We start from the raw sequence: 21,472 nt of genomic DNA, 5'->3' as shown, positions 1-21,472 counted from the left end.
CCTTTTCTTTCTGTAACTTCACCCTGATCCCAGTATATTGTCACTTGTTCATGGGTCAGTTCCTAGAGAGAACTGTCTGCACCTGTCCTATATGCTCTCTTGTAGCTGCACATGTCTGACCACCTCATCCAAGAATACAATAGGCTACCATGGTGAACCTAATTTATTGAGGTCCAATCCAACAGTTGTCCTTCATGAAACATTTGAGCTCAACCTTCTGCCTCCTATGACACACCACAGAGACTGGAGGGACCAGTGACCTATGGGTCAGGAGCCTTTCTCTCCAGGGACAAGCAAGTCTTTGTGTTCTTTTGAGCACCTGATGTTCAATGAATCACTGTGTAATATTCACCCAAGTGTGTTCTAAAGTCTGTGATCCACAGTCTCATAGTTACTCAGGGAATAAAACTGAAACTTTCCTGATGGGACCTACCCCCCACCCATCCCCAGACCAGATAACACTTACCTGAGCAGACTGCTCCAGCATCCTTGTCATGGGAATGGCCCTCAGGACCATGGTCTTTAACAATAGGATAACTGCACTCACTGACAGTTGACTCTGACCCTTTGCAGTAAATATAATGAAACCAAATGGGTCCAGTTCCTGGTCCAAATTTAGCCCCTTTGGGAGCATCAACAGCAGCTCCACACCTCAGCTGTCTGCACACCACATGTGCCTCCTCCATGTTCCAATTGTAATCATTCACTGTCCCCCATTCTCCTTGGTGCTTCACTTCCACTCTCCCCTCACAGCGATGGTCTCCATCCATCAGCCTCAACTCCAGAGCTGCAAGAGAGACATAGAGGACACAGGAGAGATTTTAGGAGACAGTGCAGTGTTCTTCTAAGCATTAAAAAAAAAAAATCTTCTCTGTGAGGGGAAAAAAAATCTCTATGAATAGCGTTTGCTGATTCCTACAGTATATATCTTCCCACCATGGCCAACTCTAAGCCCCTAATGTGCAATCACTGAACCTGGAGCAGGAAGGGAAGCACCAGGTATTTCTCACAAGCCTGTAGAACCAGCTCCAGGGACACCACTGAGGACAGGCCTTCAGAGACTCTGGATGCTTCCCTCCCTGTAGATGTCCTCAAGGCTACTAGGGCCCAGCTTCCCCATCTCAGTTACAGCTCACAGCCCAGGATCCAGGGAGGAATCCTCCCTTTGCTTCCATGTCCATATGGAGCATCTCGTCCAGCTTAGGAACAGAGGGCTGGGGTAACAGGCTCTCAAGTGTCCCAATTATTCCTGCCAACTGGTGTTCACATCCTTGTATAATTCAAATGTCATATTTGAAAAATATTGGTTGAGAATTTTCCAGAATTGCTGACAGATACCAAGTCTTACAGTGAATAAGTGCAACAAAACTCAGGGAACACATATGAAAAGCAATTAATTTGTACATACATCACAGATGTAAACACCACTCATGTCTAGTGGTAAATAAAATTCTCTTTTTCTGAACAACACGTCCTTGCCTGTTTGAAAGGAAGGATGACCATGTGATCTGTCTTATGCAATAAAGTAGGATAACGAAAGATGTCATTTCCACAGAGAAACATTTAAGAGCCAATGTATTTTCTACCACAGCAAATCCTGTAGGGTTGTGTTGAAGTGGGAGAGTAATAAGATGATGGGACATTCAACAACATGGGGGTTTAAAAAATTATGATAGGCAGAGGCCTTGTCAAACTGAGTAGAACACATCTTGTAAGGATAAATTTAGTTATTTGTAAATACTTTATCACCTACCTCATTCTTGCTAAAGTGGTAAGTAATAACACAAAATTAACAAAGAGAAAAATATTAACATGGACACTTAGTGCACCTCACCTGAAATTGAAAAACATCTGTGCTAACACCTAAAATTGCTAAGAACATGAGAAGTCAATGTAGAGTAGACTGAAACCTGCTGCTGCTGCTGCTGCTGCTAAGTCGCTTCAGTCGTGTCTGACTTTGTGCGACCCCATAGATGGCAGCCCACCAGGATCCCCCGTCCCTGGGATTCTCCAGGCAAGAACACTGGAGTGGGTTGCCATTTCCTTCTCCAGTGCATGAAAGTGAAAAGTGAAAGTGAAGTCACTCAGTCATATCCAACTCTGCGACCCCATGGACTGCAGCCCACCAGGCTCCTCTGTCCATGGGATTTTCCAGGCCAGAGTATTGGAGTGGGGTGCCATTGCCTTCTTCGAGACTGAAGCCTAGATATGCTATAAAAAAATACCAATCTAAAACTTTATATTCAAAACCACTGTTTTAAACAATAAAACCTGGAAAGTGACATCATGAAAATGATGTAGTAAACAGCAGCCTCCATCCCCCTCCAGAGAGATCAACAATTAAACAGCTATCCACAAACAAATACATATATCTGGTATTTCTGGAGTCCACTTAAGAAATTCTGGCAACACAAAGACATTATCATTTTGCCAGCATCATTCCATCCACCTTGCCAAAATTGTTTGATGCCAAAAGAGTTCCCCTTGCCAGGAACATGAGAGAAGAATGAATAATCAGGTTACTGGCCTTGTGGGGAAACTTGTGAAGGTCATGCTTTAGTTTCACCTCTCCCAGACCTGCAAAGCTGAGATACATGTAAAGACCAGAGATAAGAAAGAAAAGAAGGGGCCACAGTAGCTACTACACAACAGGAACAACAGCAGTTCACAGTATCCTGCTCTGTAGACAAATTCAGCAGATCAGGTCCCTGAAGAAACTAATGCTACAGACCTCTTGCTGATTTCATCAGCTTTATCCTACCCTGGTATACACATTCATTGACATCAGCACTCACAGTGCTTCCCCTTTCAGTTCCTCCGGATCCCAGGAATAGCACTTGCAACAAGCTCAGTTCTCTGTGATTGTACCAGTGCAAAACAGTACTCTAAACCCAAGGTGTGACCCCCAACACCATGCATGCACCTCTAGTTGGAGGCTAGAACCTCCAACTGTGCACTTGAATCCCATCAGCCTGACACCTGTTAGCAGGCTCCACTGCAGTGTGCATGCCCAAGGGAAGACAGTGCAGCCATGGGAGAGCATGAGTTCTACAGGCTGCCAGGGAGACCTTCTACAGCCCAGGCCTTTGTTGCCTTCTTGGGTCCCCACCACTACATGTGTATCTATAACTGGCATCTCCCCCACGTAGGCTAATTCTGGCACCAAAAAAAAAAAAAAGAGAGAGAGAGAGAGAGATGTCTGCATAGCCCTGTATTTGCTAAAGATGCCAGTCCAGGTTCGATGCACGATACTGGATGCTTGGGGCTAGTGCACTGGGACGACCCAGAGGGATGGTATGGGGAGGGAGGAGGGAGGAGGGTTCAGGATGGGGAACACATGTATACCTGTGGTGGATTCATTTTGATATTTGGCAAAAATAATACAATTATGTAAAGTTTAAAAATAAAATAAAATTAAAAAAAAAAATTTCTTACAGTGTAAACTGCAACCTCGAAAGGCCAGAAGTTCCACAGAGCTCAAAAACAACTCCCGCATAAAGATAAAGAAAAGAAGTCAGGAAGGAATGAATGTAACACAGAGGCTGTGGTGAATGTGGGAGTGGACTTGGATCTCTCCAGGGCCAAGCATGTCCCTATAATCCTTTGAATACTTAACATTCAAGGAATTATTCTGTGAGTGCAATCTTCACCCAAGTATGTTCTAAAGGCTGTGATCCATAGTATCAGAGCTACTCTGGAAATGAGACTAACGCTTTTCCTGATGGGGATCCCCTCCTAGACCAGACAGGACTTACGTGAGCAGACTGCTCTCACATCCTGGTCATGGGAAAGGCCTTCAGGACGATAGTCTTTGAGAACAGGATAAGTACAGGCTGTGAGGACTGACTCTGTCCCTTTGCAGTAAATATACTGAAACCAAATGGGGCCAATCCCTGGTCCAAAATGAGCCCCTCTGGGAGCATCAATGGCAGTTCCACACCCCAGCTGTCTGCACACCACAGCTGCCTCCTCCAAGTTCCAGTTGTGATCATTCACTGTGCCCCATTCTCCTTGGTGCTTCACTTCCACTCTCCCCTCACAGCGGTGGGCTCCACCCATCAGCCTCACCTCCAGAGCTGCAAGACAGACACAGACACGGGACACAGGAGATTTTAGCAGACCATGCAGTGCAGTGCTGGTAACTATTAAAATATGAATACTCTGATCTCTGAAAAAAATCCCTGTGAATAGCATTTGTTGATTTCCATGGTATAAACATTCCCACTATGGCCAAGTTTTAGCTCCCAATGTGCCATCACTGAGCATGGAACAGGAATGGAGACACCAGGTATCCTTCATGAGCCCGTGGAATCAGCTCCAGGGACACCACCAAGGACAGGCCTTCAGAGACTCTGGATGTTGCCCTCTTTGTAAATGTGCCCAAGGCTACTAGGGCCCAGCTTCCCTGTCTCAGTTACAGCTCACGGCTCGGGATCCAGGGAGGAATCCTCCCTCTCCTTCCCTTGTCTATCGGGAGCATCTCATCCAGCTTAGGAATAGAGGGCTAGGGTAATAGGCACTAAAGTCTCCCGATTATTCCTGCCACCTGGTGTTCATGGCTCTGTGTAATCCCCACACTGAAAAGTATCTAGTAACATGCATCTAACAAATCGAATTTGGCAAAGTGATGAGATGTCACTTAAGAGATTAGGTTTCAAGATGACCATGGTTTCCCTTGTTGACCTTTCTTGCTCTCTCATTTGCTCTAGTTAAAACAGCTGCCAGGAGTGAACTAATAGTGGAAAGACCCTCATGACAAGGAAAGAAGTCAGGCCTCTAGTCAACAGCCAACTAGGCATTGACACTTTAAGTTACACAGTCTGCCAAGTTCTGTAATCTGCCCACATCCAGATGAGTACATTTAGACAATATCTACCCCTGGTTGAACCTTCAGATGACTGCATCCTTGTGAGACATCCTGAGTCAGACGACGCAAGTAAGCCATGTCAATTCCTGGCCCACATAAGGTGTGAGATACTAGGTGTTTGCTGACTGAAGCTGCCAAGTTCAGCACTAACTTGTTGCACAATAACACATAACTAATGCAGGGCTTCTCTCCAGAGTCAGAAGGCAGGGAGTGAACAAGCTGGAGGTTTATACATAAGCCTTCGTGGCTTCATCCAGACGAGACTTCCTCCTGTGTGACCAGGTCTGCTGTCTGGTCCCATCTGTAACTGGGACCCAAACCACCTCTCTCTGTCACATCAGGTCTCACCCAGTGTCCCAGGCTCCTGCCTTCCTGTCAGAAACTGAGAAGTGAGTTTCATGAGACTTTGAATCAGCTCCATTAGCTCAGAGTTCAGGTCTAAAAGTGAGAATCTTTCTTATAATATAAGGAAAATTGGTCCCTGGGGCACCATTCCCGCTGCTCAAGTCTATGCAACGCCCCATGTGCTCTCACTCCAGAAACAGAAGTGGTGCATCACAGAGGGAATATCTTGGGGAATGATGAACCAGAGAAGATACTGGTGTATAGACAGCTCAGGCCAGAGTCTACCAGAAAATAGCATAGACTGGCTGGTTAAATAGCAGCAATTCATTTATCTTATCAAGTTCTAGAGGCTGATAAGTCCAAGATCATGGTGCTGGCAAGGCAGTGCTCATTCTTAAACCTCTTTTCTTTGCTTACAGGCTGAAGGTCTGTAAATTTGGCCTTTCCTAGGACATGTGCACTTAGAGAGAGTGAGGGAGACCTGTCTCTTCCTTTTTCTGTAATGTCACCTATTAAATTAAGGCCACACTTTTATGACTTTAAATAACCTCAGTTGCCTCCTAAAGGCCCTATCTCCAATAGTGATAGTGGAGTCTAGATCTTCAAGACATACATCATGGAGGGACACAGTTCAGTCCACTGACCTGTGGAGGCTCATGTTCAGAAAGAAATAACAATACAAGAGGAAGTGAAGGAGACAGTAGACACAGGGAGACATCCGAAGATGCTTCTCAGATGTTTTAGAATCTGACACTAAAGTGAGAGTAAAGGATTGACATAGGACCCTGAAAGTTCACTAGAAGCTAGTTTTATTAATAATAAAATTATCTAGGGAGATTGGTTCAAGATGGCAGCATAGAAGGACATGTGCATGCTCATGTCCTTCAGCAAGAGCACTAAAATCGCAACTAGATGTTGAACAACCATCAACAGGAGGCTGCTGGAACACAGTCAAAAAAGATACCCCATATCCAAAAACAAATTAAAAGCCACAACAAGATGGTAGAAGGGGTGCAATCACAATAAATTCAATCCTATACATGCCCAGTGGGCGACACATAAACTGGAGTACAATAATATCAAAGAATGTCTCACACTGTTGGAAAGGCTCTGAGCCTTATGCCAGGCTTCCCAGACTGGGGATCCAGCAAAGGACTGGGAATCCCCAGAGAATTTGACTTTGAAGACCAATGGGATTTGACTGCAGGACTTCCACTGGACTACAGGAAACAGAGACTCCACTGTTCTGTTCAGTCACCCAGTCGCCTCCGACCCTTTGAGACCCCATGGACTGCAGCATGATAGGCATCCCTGTTCATCACCAGCTCCCGGAGCTTGCAACCTCATGTCCATCGAGTCAGTGATGCCATCCAACCATCTCATCCTCTGTTGTCCCCTTCTCCTCCTGCCTTCAGTCTTTCCCAGCATCAGGGTCTTTTCAAATGAGTTGGTTCTTCGCATCAGGTAGCCAAAGTACTGGAGTTTCAGCTTCAGCATCAGTCCTTCAAAAGAATATTCAGGACTGTTTTCCTTTAGGATGAACTGATTTGATCTACTTGCAGTCCTAGGGACTCTCAAGAGTCTTTTCCAACACCACAGTTCACAAGCATCAATTCTTCAGCACTCAGCTTTGTTCATGGTCCAACTCTCACATGCATACTGACTATTGGAAAAACAGTACCTTTTACTGGATAGACCTTTGTTGGCAAAGTCATGTCTCTGCTTTTTAATATGCTGTCTAGGTTGGTTATAACTTTTATTCCAAGGAGCAGGTGTCTGTTAACTTCATGGCTGCAGTCATCATCTGCAGTGATTTTAGAGCCCCCCAAAATAAAGTGTCTCAGTTTCCATTGTTTCCCTATCTATTTGCCATGAAGTGATGGGACTGGATACCATGATCTTAGTTTTCTGAATGTTGAGTTTTAAACCAACTTTTTCACTCTCCTCTTTCACTTTCATCAAGAGGCTCTTTAGTTCTTCTTCGCTTTCTGCCATAAGGGTGGTGTCATCTGCGTGTCTGAGGTTATTGATATTTCTCTCAGCAATCTTGATTTCAGCCTGTGCTTCATGTAGTCCAGTATTTCTCATGATGTACTCTGCATATAACTTAAATAAGCAGGGTGACAATATACAGCCTTGACGTATTCCTTTCCCTATTTGAAACCAATCTGTTGTTCATGTCCAGTTCTAACGGCTTCTTGACCTGCATACAGATTTCTCAGGAGGCAGATAAGGTGGTCTGGTATTGCCATCTCTTTAAGAATTTTCCACAGTTTGTTGTGATCCTCACAGTCCAAGGCTTTGGCGGTCAGTAAAGCAAAAGTAAATGTCTTTCTGGAACTCTCTTGCTTTTTCAATGATCCAACGGATGTTGGCAATCTGATCTCTGGTTCCTCTGTCTTTTCTAAATCCAGCCTGAACATCTGGAAGTTCTCAGTTCACGTACTGTTGAAGGTTGGCTTGGAGAATTTTGAGCGCTACTTTGCTAGTGTGTAAGATGAGTGCAATTGTGCAGTAGTTTGAACATTCTTTGGCATTGCCTTTCTTTGGGATTGGAATGAAAACTGACTTTCTCCCGTCCTATGACCACTGCTGAGTTTTCAAAATTTGCTGGCATATTGAGTGCAGCACTTTCACAGCACCATCTTTTAGGATTTGAAATAGCTCAACTGGAATTCCATCACCTCCACTATCTTTGATCATAGTGATGCTTCCTAAGGTCCGCTTGACTTCACATTCCAGGATGTCTGGCTCTAGTTGAGTGATCACATCACTGTGGCAGGACACAGAGAAAATCTACATGCACCAGGATACAGGGGAAAGGAGCAGTGACCACAGGAGACTCAGCAAGACCTAGTGCTGGAAGATCTCCTGCAGAAGTGTAGGCCAGCTGTGGCTCACTACAGGGATGAGGTTCCTGTTAGCAGCAGTCTCGGGAAGTGTCCCTTGGTGTGAAACCTCTTGGAGGTCACTACTAACCTTACTATAAAAACCTGTAGACTCCAGAGGTGGGTCACTTCAGGCCAAACAAGTAGCAGGGAGGGAGCGCAGCCCCACCCATCAACAGGCAATCAGATAAAAGTTTTACTGATCGAGGCCCTGCCCACCAGAGCAAGGCCCAGTTTTTCCCATAGACAATCTTCCATCAGGAAGCTTGCATAAGCCTCTTAGCCTCATCGACCAGATGGCAGACAGAAGGTGCAAGAATAAATACAATCCCACAGCCACCAGGAAAAAAAAAAATCACAGAAAGTTAACCAAAGTGAAAAGGATTAAAACAGGATTAAGTTTAAGGAACCAGAAATCAAATTGCCAACAACCCTTGGATCATTGAAAAAGCAAAAGAGTTCCAGAAAGACATCTACTTCTGCTTTATTGACTATGCCAAAGCCTTTGACTGTGTGGATTGCAAGGAACTATGGAAAATTCTTAAAGAGTTGGAAATATCAGACCCCCTGACATGCCTCCTGAGAAATCCGTAAGCAGGTCAAGAAGCAACAGTTAAAACTGGACATGGAACAACAGATTGGTTCCAAATCAGTAAAGGAGTACATCAAGGCTGTATATTGTCACCCTGCTTATTTAACTTATATGCAGAGTATATCATGAGAAATGCTGGACTGGATGAAGCACAAGCTGGAATCAAGATTGCTGGGAGAAATATCAATAACCTCAGACACGCAGATGCAACCACTCTTATGGCAGAAAGCGAAGGAGAACTAAAGATCCTCTTCATCAAAGTGAAAGAGGAGAGTGGAAAAGTTGGCTTAAAACTCAGCATTCAGAAAAATAAGATCATGGCATCTAGTCCATGATCTTCACGTTATAAACCTCTGCCTCGATGTTAGGATTTTGCAGTTCTGTGAAGATTTTTCCCCCCTTTTCTTTCTTTTTTTTTTAACTTTAATTTTTTAAGCCTTTTTAAAAATTTTACTTATGTATTTTATTTAACTGAATATATCAAAAAAATATCATTTCAATATGTTTTTAAATTTTTTTATTATTATTATTATTTTTTTAATTTTACAATATTGTATTGGTTTTGCCATGGAGAAGGCAATGGCACTCCATTCCAGTACTCTTGCCTGGAAAATCCCATGGATGGAGGAGCCTGGTAGGCTGCAGTCCATGGGGTCGCTAAGAGTCGGACAAAACTGAGCGACTTCACTTTCACTTTTCACTTTCATGCATTGGAGAAGGAAATGGCAACCCACTCCAGTGTTCTTGCCTGGAGAATCCCAGGGACGGGGGAGCCTGGTGGGCTGCCATCTATGGGGTCACACAGAGTCGGACATGACTGAAGTGACTTAGCATAGCATAGCATTGGTTTTGTCATACATCAACATGTATCCTCCACAGGTGTACACGTGTTCCCAATCCTGAACCCCGCTCCGACCTCCCTCCCCATACCATCCCTGGGTCATCCAGTGCACCAGCCCCAAGCTTCCTTGTATCCTGCATCCAAGTATCACATCCAAGTTTCTAATGTGGCTCAGATTAAATACATTCAGACCGGATTGAGCCATTATTGTGTATCATTTTAAGTTCTCTTAACCTCGTTGCCCTTATTTGCTACAGTTTCTGTGTTGTAATTATCAAAGTTTAAGTTTTCCTGCAGCCTCAACATCCCACAAATAGAATGTAAGCTCCCTACTAAGGTGAGCACGTGCACCAGTGTGATAAGACTATCCTCTGCCCAAATCCCCCTTCTTATCTTCCCCTGTGACCTAGTGACCTTCCAACGCACCAATGAAAGTCCCTGAAACATTTTCACTGTAACAACACTTGGACCCCGAATACTGTCCCTTGTCTATGGGTCTTCACTCTTTCATGTCACTGCTTCGTTGAGCCTGTTCTATTGGCACCCCCCCCCACGTGCCCACCTGATAACACTCTCTCTAGGACCTGTGAGTATAATAAACTATATTTGCCTGCACCCCTCTTCTATCCCCCATTGTAGCCACACTTGTCTGACCATCTCATGGAAGAATACAACAGGCTACCATGATGAACCTAATTCATAGAGGTCCAACCCAGCAGCTGTATGTGTATGAAACATTTGAGCTCACCTCCTTGCCTCCTAGGGCACATCACAGAGACTGGTGGGTCCAGGGACTATGTGTCTAGAGACTTTTTCCCCAGGACCAAGTAACTCCTGGTGTTCCTTTGAGCACCTAATGTTCAAGGAATCACTGTTTGACTGAAGTCTTAACCAAAGAATGTACTAAAGACTGTGATCCATATCCTCATATTATTCCCAGAAAGACATTGAGACTTTTCCTGCTGGGCATCCCCTCCCAGACCAGACATGCCTTACCTGATCAGACTGCTTTGGCATCCCCATGATGGGAAAGGCCCTCAGGATGATGGTCTTTAAGAGAAGGATAACTACACTCCGTGAGTGATGATTCTGTCCCATTGCAGTAAATGTAGTGAAACCAAATGGGGCCAATCCCTTGTCCAAAATGAGCCCCTCTGGAAGCATTAATGGCAGCTCCACACTCCAGTTCTCTGCACACCACAGCTGCCTCTTCCAAGCTCCAATTCTGGTCATTCACTGTGCCCCATTCTCCTTTGTGCTTCACTTCCACTCTCCCCTCACAGCTGTGGGCTCCATCCTTCAACCTCACCTCCCGAGCTGCAGAGGGACAAGGACACAGGATACAGGAGAGATTTCAGAAGACCATGCAGTAGTATACTGGTTAAGTATTTAAAAATGGAATATCTGATCTCTGAAAAAAATCCTTGTGTTCAGCATTTCTTGACTTCTGTGGTAAAAATATTCCAACCATGGCCAACTCGAAGCCCCCAATGTGCCATCACTGAACCTGGAGCAGGAAGGGAGGCACCAGGTGTTTCTTACAAGCCTGTAGAACCAGCTCCAGGGACACCACCGAGGACAGGCCTCCAGAGACTCTGGATGCTGCCCTCCCTGTAGATGTGCCCAAGGTGACTAGGGCCCAGCTTCCCCATCTCAGTTACAGCTCATGTCCCAGGATCCAGAAAGTAATCCTCCCTTTTGTTCCCTGTCCCCTAGGGAGCATCTCATCTAGCTTAGGAACAGAGGGCTGGGGTAATAGGCTCTCAAGTGTCCTGGTTGTTTCTGCCACCTGGTCTTCACATCCTTGAGTAATTTCCACACTTGAATGTATTTAGTAACATCCATCTAACAAATGGAATTTGGCAACAGTAATGAGATGTCACTTAAGAGATTAGGCTTCAAAGAAATGCTCGTTTCCCCTTGTGCTCTATCTTGCGCTTTTAGGCTAGCTCTGACGAAGCCAGCTGCCATGTTGTGAGCTATGTATGAAGAGACCCTCATGACAAGGAATGGAGACAGGTCTCTAGCCAACAGCCAGCAAGGGGCTGAGACTCTCAGTTCAACAGTTCACCAAGGTCTGAATGGTGTCACCATCCAGGTGAGTAAGTTTGGGTGATATCAACCCCTGGTTGATAGATCAAATGAGTGCATCCTTGTGAGACTTCATGAGTCAGAGGATCCAGATAGGACATGTCAGTTCCTGGCCCACAGAAAATGTGAGATACTAGGTGTTTGCTGCTTAAGCTGCCAAGTTCAGCACTAATTTGTTGCACAGCAACACATAACTAATGCAGAGCTTCCCTACAGTCAGAAGACCAGGGGTGAACAAGCCAGAGGTTTATACATGTGCCAACTGCTTCTTCCAGATGAGACTTCTTCTTGTGTGACCAGGTCTGCAGCCTGGTCCCACCTGGAACTGGGACCCAAACTACCTCTCTCTGTCTCATCAGGTCTTACCCAGTGTTCCAGGCTTCTGCCTTCCTGTCGGGAACTGAGAAGTGGGTTTACTGAGATCTTGAATCATCCCAAGCACCTTTGAATTTGGCTCAGAAAATGAGAATTTTTCTCATAATCTAACAAGACATGGTCCCTGGGCCACCATTAACACTGCTCAGGTCTCCACCTTGCCCCATGTGCTCTCACTCTGGAAACAGAAGTGGTGTATCATAGAGGGAACATCTGGGGAAATGCTGAACTGGAGAAAATCCTGGTGTGTATTCGGATCAGGCAGGTGGCCACCACAAGATACCCCAACCTGGCTGGTTAAACAGCAGAAATGTATTTCTCTTATCACAGTTCTGGAAGTCAGAAAGTCCAAGATCACGGTGCTAGCAAGTAGTGTTCATTCTGAGTGCTCCTCTCTTGACTTGCTAACCACGGCTCCTTCACTGTTTGCTCACATGACCTTTCCTAGGACATGGGCACCTGGAGAGGCAGGGAGATGTGCCTCTACCTCTTCGTCACCTATTGGATCAGGGCCACATCCTTATGACCTTATTTAACCTCAGTTACCTCTAAAGGTCCTATCTCCAATGAAGTCACAATGAGAAGTAGGAGTTCAACATATGAATTTTGGAGGGTCACAGTTCATTTCATGGACCTGTGAGTCTCATCTAGGAAGGAAATAAAGATACATGAGGAGGAGGTGAAGGAGACAATAGACAAAGGGAGATATCCTGTGATACTTACTTGGAGATTTTTTTAGACATCTGACATTGAGGTGAGAGTAAGGAAATTAAATAGGATCCTAAAAGTACAGAAGTGAAAAGCAAAAGTCGCTCAATCGTGGCTGACTCTTTGTGACGCCATGGACTATACAGTCTATGGAATTCTCCAAGCCAGAATACTGAAGTGGGTAGCCTTTCCCCTCTCCAGGGGATCTTTCCAACCCAGGGATCAAACCCAGGTCTCCCGCATTGCGGGCAGATTCTTTACCATTTGAGCTACAAGCGAAGCCCAAGAATACAGGAATGGGTAGCCTATACTTTCTCCAGCGGATCTTCCCAATCCAGGAATCAAACCAGGGTCTCCTGCATTTCGGGTGGATTCTTTACCAACTGAGCTATCAGGGAAGCCCACAGAAAAAGCTACTACTATTAATACTAAAATTATCTCTTAGAAGGTACTTTCTGTGCTATAAATGCAGAAAATGATAAGACCATGTTCCTCTCCTCATGTATCTTTTGCCTTATTGATGACACAGACAAACAAATAGATGATTTCATTACTGTGGTAAGTTCCAGGAGATTTTCTAGTAAATGTAGGCTTGCTTATTTAGGGCATCTTGTCTATTTTTTGTTTTTGTTTTCTCATCTTGTCTACTGAAAATACAGGGAAATAAATTCACTAAAAATTATCTGAAAAGCATTAAACACCTCTAAGATAGGAATGAAATGTCCAGCCAAATCTGAAGTAAAATGGAAAGTCACTAACATACATAAGCATGGAATTTTTTTTCCCCTAAGGGCATTAGGTCATTCAGGAAAACATGTGGGTTTTTTATGGCCCTTGATGGTGAGGAGGTAAAATCAAATCCCAAACCCACATGCAGATGAGAATCCAGAAGAAGGCATTCTCCACAATAAGCTGAACACCAGTTGAAATAGACCTGCTCTTGCATGGATTTAGATTCAGAGTTTGAATCTCTGGATTGTCCAGGTAATATCCATTTTAGCACTTGTATGAATGTGGTCCACTATAGATAATACTACAGAATCATGACAAAATAAATATGAATCCCTTTCTAGAGTAAATTACCTTCATCCTAGGTCTCAATTACCTCTATAATTTTTTTAATAAAGTAACCAGTTATTGTCAATAAAAAAAAATAGGGTGCAAAAAACCAAGGTCTATTAGCAGAAACCAAGGGAAATTACTGGAGCAGACACAGAGACTTCTCATATTAAATAAATCACTCACTAGGCTATATAACTTCCACATGTACTACATTTAGGGCTTCCAAGGTGGCACTTGTGGTAAAGAATCCACCTGCCAATGCAGGAGACACAAGAGACTCGGGTTCAATTCTTGGGTTGGGAAGATTCCCTGGAGAAGGAAATGATGATCTGGTGCAGTATTCTTGCCTGGAGAATCCCATGAACAGAGGAGCCAGGCAGGTTACAGTCCATAGGGTCATAAAAGAGTTAGACATGACTGAAGCAACTGAGCATGTGAAGAACCTCCTGCAGATGTCCTCAGAGCTGTTCTGTCCCACCACCTCAGCAGCTGGGATGATCCTTTCCTGACATCCAACCACCTCTGTTAGGGATGTTGCCGTGATATTTGATAATATCTTCCCCAATTCCAGCACAATTGTGGTGGGATTTATGCCCTGGAAAATCCATCAAGCATTCTGATAACAACTGGGAACATCTCTGGCAAATACTGTGATCACCCAGTCACATACATTTAGACATGATTGAGTCCTCAAAGGGTATCATTTCAGATTCTCTTAGCTTCACAGCCCTTAGTTTTCCTCTGTAGTAATTGTCTACAGTAGTAGACTCTGTAGTAATTGTCAAACTTCAGGGTTTCCTGCTGCATCAACATCCCAACAAATAGGACGTGAGAACCTGACCCAGGTGACCAGGTGCACCAGTGTGATGAAACTAGCTCCTGCCACAAATCCCGCTTCTTGCCTCCCCTGACTGTGACCTAGTAACCTTCCAATGCACCAGTGAATGCCCTCATGCCTTCTCTTTCTATAACTTCACTCTGACCCCAGTATGGTCATTTGTTCATGGGTCTTCACACATCATTTTGGACCATTGCTTCTCAGCTGAGCCTGTTCTATTGGTACCTCCCCCATGTACTCACCTGATGATACTCTCTCTAGAAACTATGAGTATGATAAACTATATCTGTTTCCACCTCTCCTATATCCTCTGTTGTAGCTGCACTTGTCTGATCATCTCATGCAGGACTACAACAACCTAGCATGATGAACCTAATTCATAGAGGTCCAAACCAGCAGTTGTACCTGTATGAAACATTTGAGCTCACCCTCTTTTCAAATAAGTCAGCTCTTTGCATCAGATGGCCAAAGTATTGGAGTTTCAGCTTCAACATCAGTCCTTCCAATGAACATTCTGAACTGATTTTCTTTAGGATAGACTGGTTGGCTCTCCTTGCATTCCAAGGGACTCTCGAGAGTCTTCTCCAAGCCACAGTTCAAAAGCATCAATTCTTCAGTGCTCAGCTTTCTTTCTAGTCCAACTCTCACATCCATACATGACTACTGGAAAAACCATAGCCTTGACTAGACGACCTTTATTGGCAAAGTAATGTCTCTGCTTTTTAATATGCTGTCTAGGTTGTCATAACTTTTCTTCCAAGGAGTAAGCGTCTTTTTATTTCATGGCTGCAATCACCATCTGCGGTGATTTTGGAGTCCAAAAAAATAAAGTCTGCCACTGTTTCCACTGTTTCCCCATCTATTTGTCATGAAGTGATGGGACTGGATGCCTTGATCTTAGTTTTCTGAATGTTGAGCTTTAAGCCAACTTTTTCACTCTCTCCTCTTTCACTTTCGTCCATTGAGTAGGTGATGCCATCCATCCATCCCATCTTCTATCGCCCCTTCTTCCTCCTGACCCCAATCTTTCCCAGCATCAGGGTCTTTTCCAATGAGTCTAATCTTCCAAACAGGTGGCCGAAGTATTCAGCTTCAGCTTCAGCATCAGTCTTTCCAATGAATATTCAAGGTTGATTTGCTTTAGGCTTGGTCTTCTTGCTGTCCAAGGGACTCTCAGGAGTCTTCTCCAGCACTACAGTTCCAAAGCATCAATTCTTTGGCATTCAGCCTTCTTTATGGTCCAATTCTCACATCTGTACACAACTATTGGAAAAACCATAGCATTGACTATACAGACCTTTGTCAGCAAAGTGATGTCTCTGTTTTTTAATAGGCTGTCTGGGTTTGTCATAGCTTTTCTTCCAAGGAGAAATCATCTTTTAGTTTCATGACTGCAGGCACTCTTGAGCACTTACCCTTCAAGAAATCACTGTGTGAGTTGAATATTTACCCAAGTACATTCTAAAGGGTGTGATCCATGTGCTCATAGATACTCTGGGAATAAAACCGGAAGTTGTCCTGCTAAGAACCCCCTCCCAGCCCTGACAGAACTTACGTGACCAGACTGCCCCGGCATCCTTCTCGTGGGAAAGGCCCTCAGGACGATGGTCTTTAACAGGAGGATTACTACACTCAGTGATAACCGACTCTTGTCCCTTGCAGTAAATATAATTAAACCAAATGGGCCCAATTCCCAGCCCAAATTTAGCCCCTGTGGGAGCATCAACAGCAGCTCCACACCTCAGCTGTCTGCACACCATATGCGCCTCATTCATGTTCCAGTTCAGATCATTCACTGTGCCCCATTTTCCTTGGTGTTTCACTTCCACTCTCCCCTCACAGCTGCGGTCTCCATTGACCAGTCTCAGCTCCAGAACTGCAAAAGAGACACAGACACAGGACACAGGAGAGGTTTTATGAGACAGTGCAGTGGTGTTCTGCTAAGTATTGAAAAAATCTTTTTTCTGAGGGAGAAAAATAAACGTGAAAAGCGTTTGTTGACTTTGGCACTATAAATATTCCCCCTGTGGCCAACTTTTAGCTCCCAATGTGCCACTGCTGAACACGGAGCAGGAAGGGAGGCACCAGGTGTTTCTCACAAGCCTGTAGAACCAGCTCCAGGGACACCACCGAGGACTGGCCTTCAGAGACTCTGGATGCTACCCTCCCTGTAGATGTGCCCAAGGCTACTAGGGTCCAGCTTCACCATCTCAGTTATAGCTCATGGCCCAGGATCCAGGGAGGAATCCTCCCTCTCCTTCCCTGTCCATAGGAAGCATCTCACCCGCTTAGGAGTAGAGGGCTAGGGTAACAGGCTCTGAAGTGAAAGTGAAAGTGAAGGTCACTCAGTTGTGTCCAACTGTTTGTGACCCCATGGACGATACAGTCCAGAGAATCTTTCTAACCCAGGAATTGAACCCAGTTCTTCCACATTGCCAGCAGATTCTTTACCAGCTGAGCCACAAGGCAATGCAGGTGACACCAGTTCAATCCATGGTCCCAGAAGATCCCACATGTTGCCCAGCAACTAAGCCTATGCACCGTAACTACTGAGCCCAAGTTCTAGAACCCATGAGCCTCAACTACTGATCTATGCACTGCAACTACTGAAGCCCGCAGGCCTAGAAACTGTGCTCCACAACAAGAGAAGCCACGACAATGAGAAGCCCACATACAGCAATGAAGAGTATCCCCCAATTGCTGCAACAAGAGAAATACCGAGCCCAGCAACAAAGACCCAACACAGTCAAGAAAAAAGAAAAAGAAAAAAAAAAAATACTGGAGTGGGTAGCCTATCCCTTTTCCAGCGGATCTTCCTGAACCAGGAATTGATCCAGGGTCTTCTGCATTGCAGGTGGATTCTTTACCAACTGAGTTATCAGGGAAGGAAAAGTAAGTAAGTAATATTTTAAAAGATTGCTTTGGTTTTAAAAAATTAAAAACAAAAATAAACAACAAGCACCTGAACAACCAGTGATGAAAAAAGAAACTCAAAGGAAAATTTTAAAATACACTGAGCAAATTTCCCTGGTGGTCCAATGGTTATGAATCCACCTGCCAGTGCAGTGGCCAGGGTTTGATCCCTGGTCCAGGAAGATGCCACATGCCATGGGGCAACTAAGCCTGTGTGTCACAACTACTGAGCCTGTGCTCTGGAGCCTGTGGGTTGCAACTACTAAAGTCCAAGTGCCCTAGAGCCCTCATTCCACAAAAAGAAAAGCCACTACAATGAGAAGCCCTAGCACCTCAACAAAGAGTGGCTTTCACTCACTACAACTAAAGAAAGCCCACATGCAGCAATGAAGATCAAGTGCAGCCAAAAATAAATACACAAATAAATTTTTAAAACTATATCCTGAGACAAACATAAGTGGAAACATACATACCAACACTATGGAATGCAGCAAAACCAATTCTAAGAGGGAAGTTTATATTGACAAATGCATACATTAAGTAAAAAAGAAAGATCTCAAATATACAACCTAACATTACACCTGGAGTAACAGATAATTTTGGCCTTGGGGTACAAAATGAAGCAGGGCAAAGGACAACACAATTTTGTCAAGACAACACGCTGGTCAAAACAAACACCCTCTTCCCAAAAAACCAAGAGATAACTCTACATGTGGACATCACCAGATGGTCAATACCAAAATCAAATTGATTATGTTCTTTGCAGCTGATGATAGAGAGGCTCTAAACAGTCAGCAAAAGAAAGACCTGGAGCTGACTGTGACTCAGATCATCAGCTCCTTATTGCAAAATCAGCCTCAAATTGAAAAAAATAGAGAAAACCACTAGGCCATTCAGGTATGACCTAAATCAAATCCTTTATGATTGTACAGGGAAAGAGAAAAATAAATTCTGGTAGACAGAGTACCTGAAGAACTATGAGCAGAAGTTTGTAACATTGTACAGGAGGCAGTGACAAAAGTCACCCCAAAGAAAAAGAAATGCAAGAAGGCAAAGTGGTTATGTGAGGAAGCTTTACAAATAGCTGAGAAACAAAGAGAAGTAAAAGGCAAAGGAAAAAGGGAAAGATGTACCAAACCGAATGCAGAGTTCTAGGAGAACAAGGAGAGTTAAGAACACCTTCTTAAATGAACAATGCAAAGACATTGAGGAAAACAATAGAATGGGAAAGACTAGAGATCTATTCAAGAAAATTAGAGATATCAAGCGAACATTTCATACAAGGATGGGCATGATAAAGTCAGAAATGTTAAGGACCCACCAGAAGCAAAAGAAATTAAGAAGAGGCAGCAAGAAAACACAGGAGAACTATATAGAAAGGTCTTAATGACCTGGATACCACAATAGTGTTCTTACTCACCTAGAGCCAAACATTCTGGAGTATGAAGTCAAGCAGGCTTTATGAAGCATTAGTACGAACAAAGCTAGTGGAGGTAATGGAATTCCTGTTGAGCTATGTAAAAATCCTAAAAGATGATGCTGCACTCAGGATGTCAGCAAGTTTGGAAAACTCATCAGTGGCCACAGGACTGGAAAAGACCAGTTTTCATTTCAACCCCAAAGAAGGGCAGTAACAAAGAATGTTCAAACTACCATACAATTGCATTTCACATACTAATAAGGTTACGCTCAATATCCTTTAAGCTAGGCTTTAGCAGTACACAAAGTAAGAACTTTCAGATGTACAAGTTGGATTTAGAAAAGGCAGAGGAATCAGAGATCAAATTGCCAACATTCACTGAATCATAGAGAAAGCAAGGGAATTCCAGAAAAACACTTACCTTGTTTCATTGACTACACTAAAGCCTTTGACCATAGATCATAACAAACTGTGGAACATTCTTAAAGAGATGGGAATACTAGACCACCTACCTGCCTCCTGAGAAATGTGTATGCAGATCAAGAAGCAACAGTTAAAACTGGATATGGAACAATGGACTGGTTCAAAATTGGAAAAGGAGTTCAACAATGCTGTATATTGTCACCCTGCTTATTTAACTCATATGAAGAGTATATCATGCAAAATACCAGGCTGGATGAATTATAAGATGGAATCAAGATTTCTGGGAGAAATATCAACAACCTCAGATATGCACATGATATCATTCTATCGGCAGGAGTGAGGAAGAACTAAAGAGCCTCTTGATGAGAGTGAAAAACAAGAGTGCTGGTTCAAAAGTCAACATTCAACAGACTAAGATCATGGCATCCAGTCCCATCACTTCATGGCAAATAGAAGGGGGGAAAGTGGAAGCAGTGACAGATTTTCTTTTCTTGGGCTCCAAAATCACTGCAGACAGTGACTGCAGCCATGATATTTGAAGATGCTTGCTCCTTGGAAGAAAAGCTATGAAAAACCTAGACAGCATTCTAAAAAACAGAGACATCATGTTGCTAACAAAGGTCTGTATAGCCAAAGTTTTGGGTTTTCCAGTAATCATGTACGGATGTGAGCAATGGACCATATAGAAGGCTGAGTGCCAAAAAATTGATGCTTTCAAATTGTGGGGCTGGAGAAGACTCCTGAGAGTCCCTTGGACTGCAAGGAGATTAACCAGTAAATTCTAAAGGAAATCAACCTTGAATATTCACTGGAAAGATTGCTGCTGAAACTAAAGCTCCAATACTTTGGCCATCTGACGCACAGAGCCAACATTGGAAAATACTCTGAGGCTGGGAAAGATTGAAGCAAAAGGAGAAGGGGGTGGCAGAGAATGAGTTAGTTCAGTTCAGTTGCTCAGTCGTGTCCGTCTCTTTGTGACCCCATGAACTGCAGCACGCCAGGCATCCCTGTCCATCACCAACTCCAGGAGTCCTCCCAAACGCATGTCCATTGAGTCGGTGATGCAATCCAACCATCTTATCCTCTGTTCCCCTTCTACTCCTGCCCTCAATCCTTCCCAGCCTCTGAACATGAATTTGAACAAACTCTGGGAGATATTGGAGGACCGAGGAGACTGTTGTGTTGCCGTCCATGAGGGTCACAAAGGGTCAGACATGACTTAATGACTGAACAACAACAACATTGCACTTCTAGAACTAGAAGAGAAGAAAAAAATAAACCAAAAACTAGCAGAGGGAAGAAAAAAATAAAGATTAGGCAAGAAATAAATGAAACAGAGTAGAGGAAAATGATAGAAAGAAATGACAAAACTAAGAGTTAGTTCTTTGAAAAAATAAAGAAAAATGATAAACCTTCAGATAGACTAAGAAAGAAAATTAGAAGGCTCAAATAAAATTAGATAAGAGACAGGGGACATTAAAACTGATACTACAGAATATGAATCATGAGAGACTACTATGAACAAATATATGCCAACAATTTGTATAACCTAGGAAAAAAAAAAAAGAAAAACAGCTCAGATGTTTTCATTGGTGACATCTATCAAATATATAGACAAGAAATAACACCTATTCTTTCTAAACTCTTCGAAAACTTGAAGAACTCCCAAACTCCCAAAATCATTTTACATGGCCAGCATTAGCCTAATACTAATGCTGTGTAAGAGAACTACAAGAAAAGAAAATTACAAACCAATGTCCCTGATTAATATAAATGCCAAATTTTTCAACAAATTTAGCCAAATGAATTGAACAACACCTTTAAAAATTATATACTATGATCAAGTGAGATGGATACTTAGAATGGTTCAACACGTGTAAATCAATAAATGTCATATACCACATTAATAGAATGAAAGAGAAAAATCATATGAGCATCTCACTAGATGCACAAAAGGTATTTGACAAAATTCAACATCTGTAATTTTTAAACTCTCAAATAATTAATATAGAAGGGACAATCCTCAACATAATATAAACTTTGTATGAGAAACCCATAGTTAGCATCACACTTATTTTTTCTCTGAGATCAGGAACAACACAAGCATGT

At 43.4% G+C, this 21,472-nt stretch overlaps 1 protein-coding gene across 1 annotated transcript in view; it reads right to left on the bottom strand.

The window, feature by feature from the left end:
- The window catches only part of LOC109559717 (antigen WC1.1-like), a 120,010-nt gene extending 102,871 nt beyond the window's left edge, over positions 1–17,139 (bottom strand). The window contains 5 exon segments of the mRNA XM_070788667.1: positions 467–787; positions 3,756–4,076; positions 10,530–10,850; positions 16,163–16,483; positions 17,059–17,139. Of these exon segments, the coding sequence (XP_070644768.1) occupies positions 467–787; positions 3,756–4,059 (625 nt within the window). The 5' untranslated portion in view covers positions 4,060–4,076; positions 10,530–10,850; positions 16,163–16,483; positions 17,059–17,139.
- Positions 17,140–21,472: the final 4,333 nt, after the last annotated feature.

The sequence above is a fragment of the Bos indicus genome, chromosome 5 (assembly GCF_029378745.1).
Source record: "Bos indicus isolate NIAB-ARS_2022 breed Sahiwal x Tharparkar chromosome 5, NIAB-ARS_B.indTharparkar_mat_pri_1.0, whole genome shotgun sequence".
Lineage (NCBI taxonomy): Eukaryota > Metazoa > Chordata > Mammalia > Artiodactyla > Bovidae > Bos > Bos indicus.
Note: the sequence above shows the minus strand (reverse complement) of the source record. Positions and strands in the feature narration are given on the sequence as shown.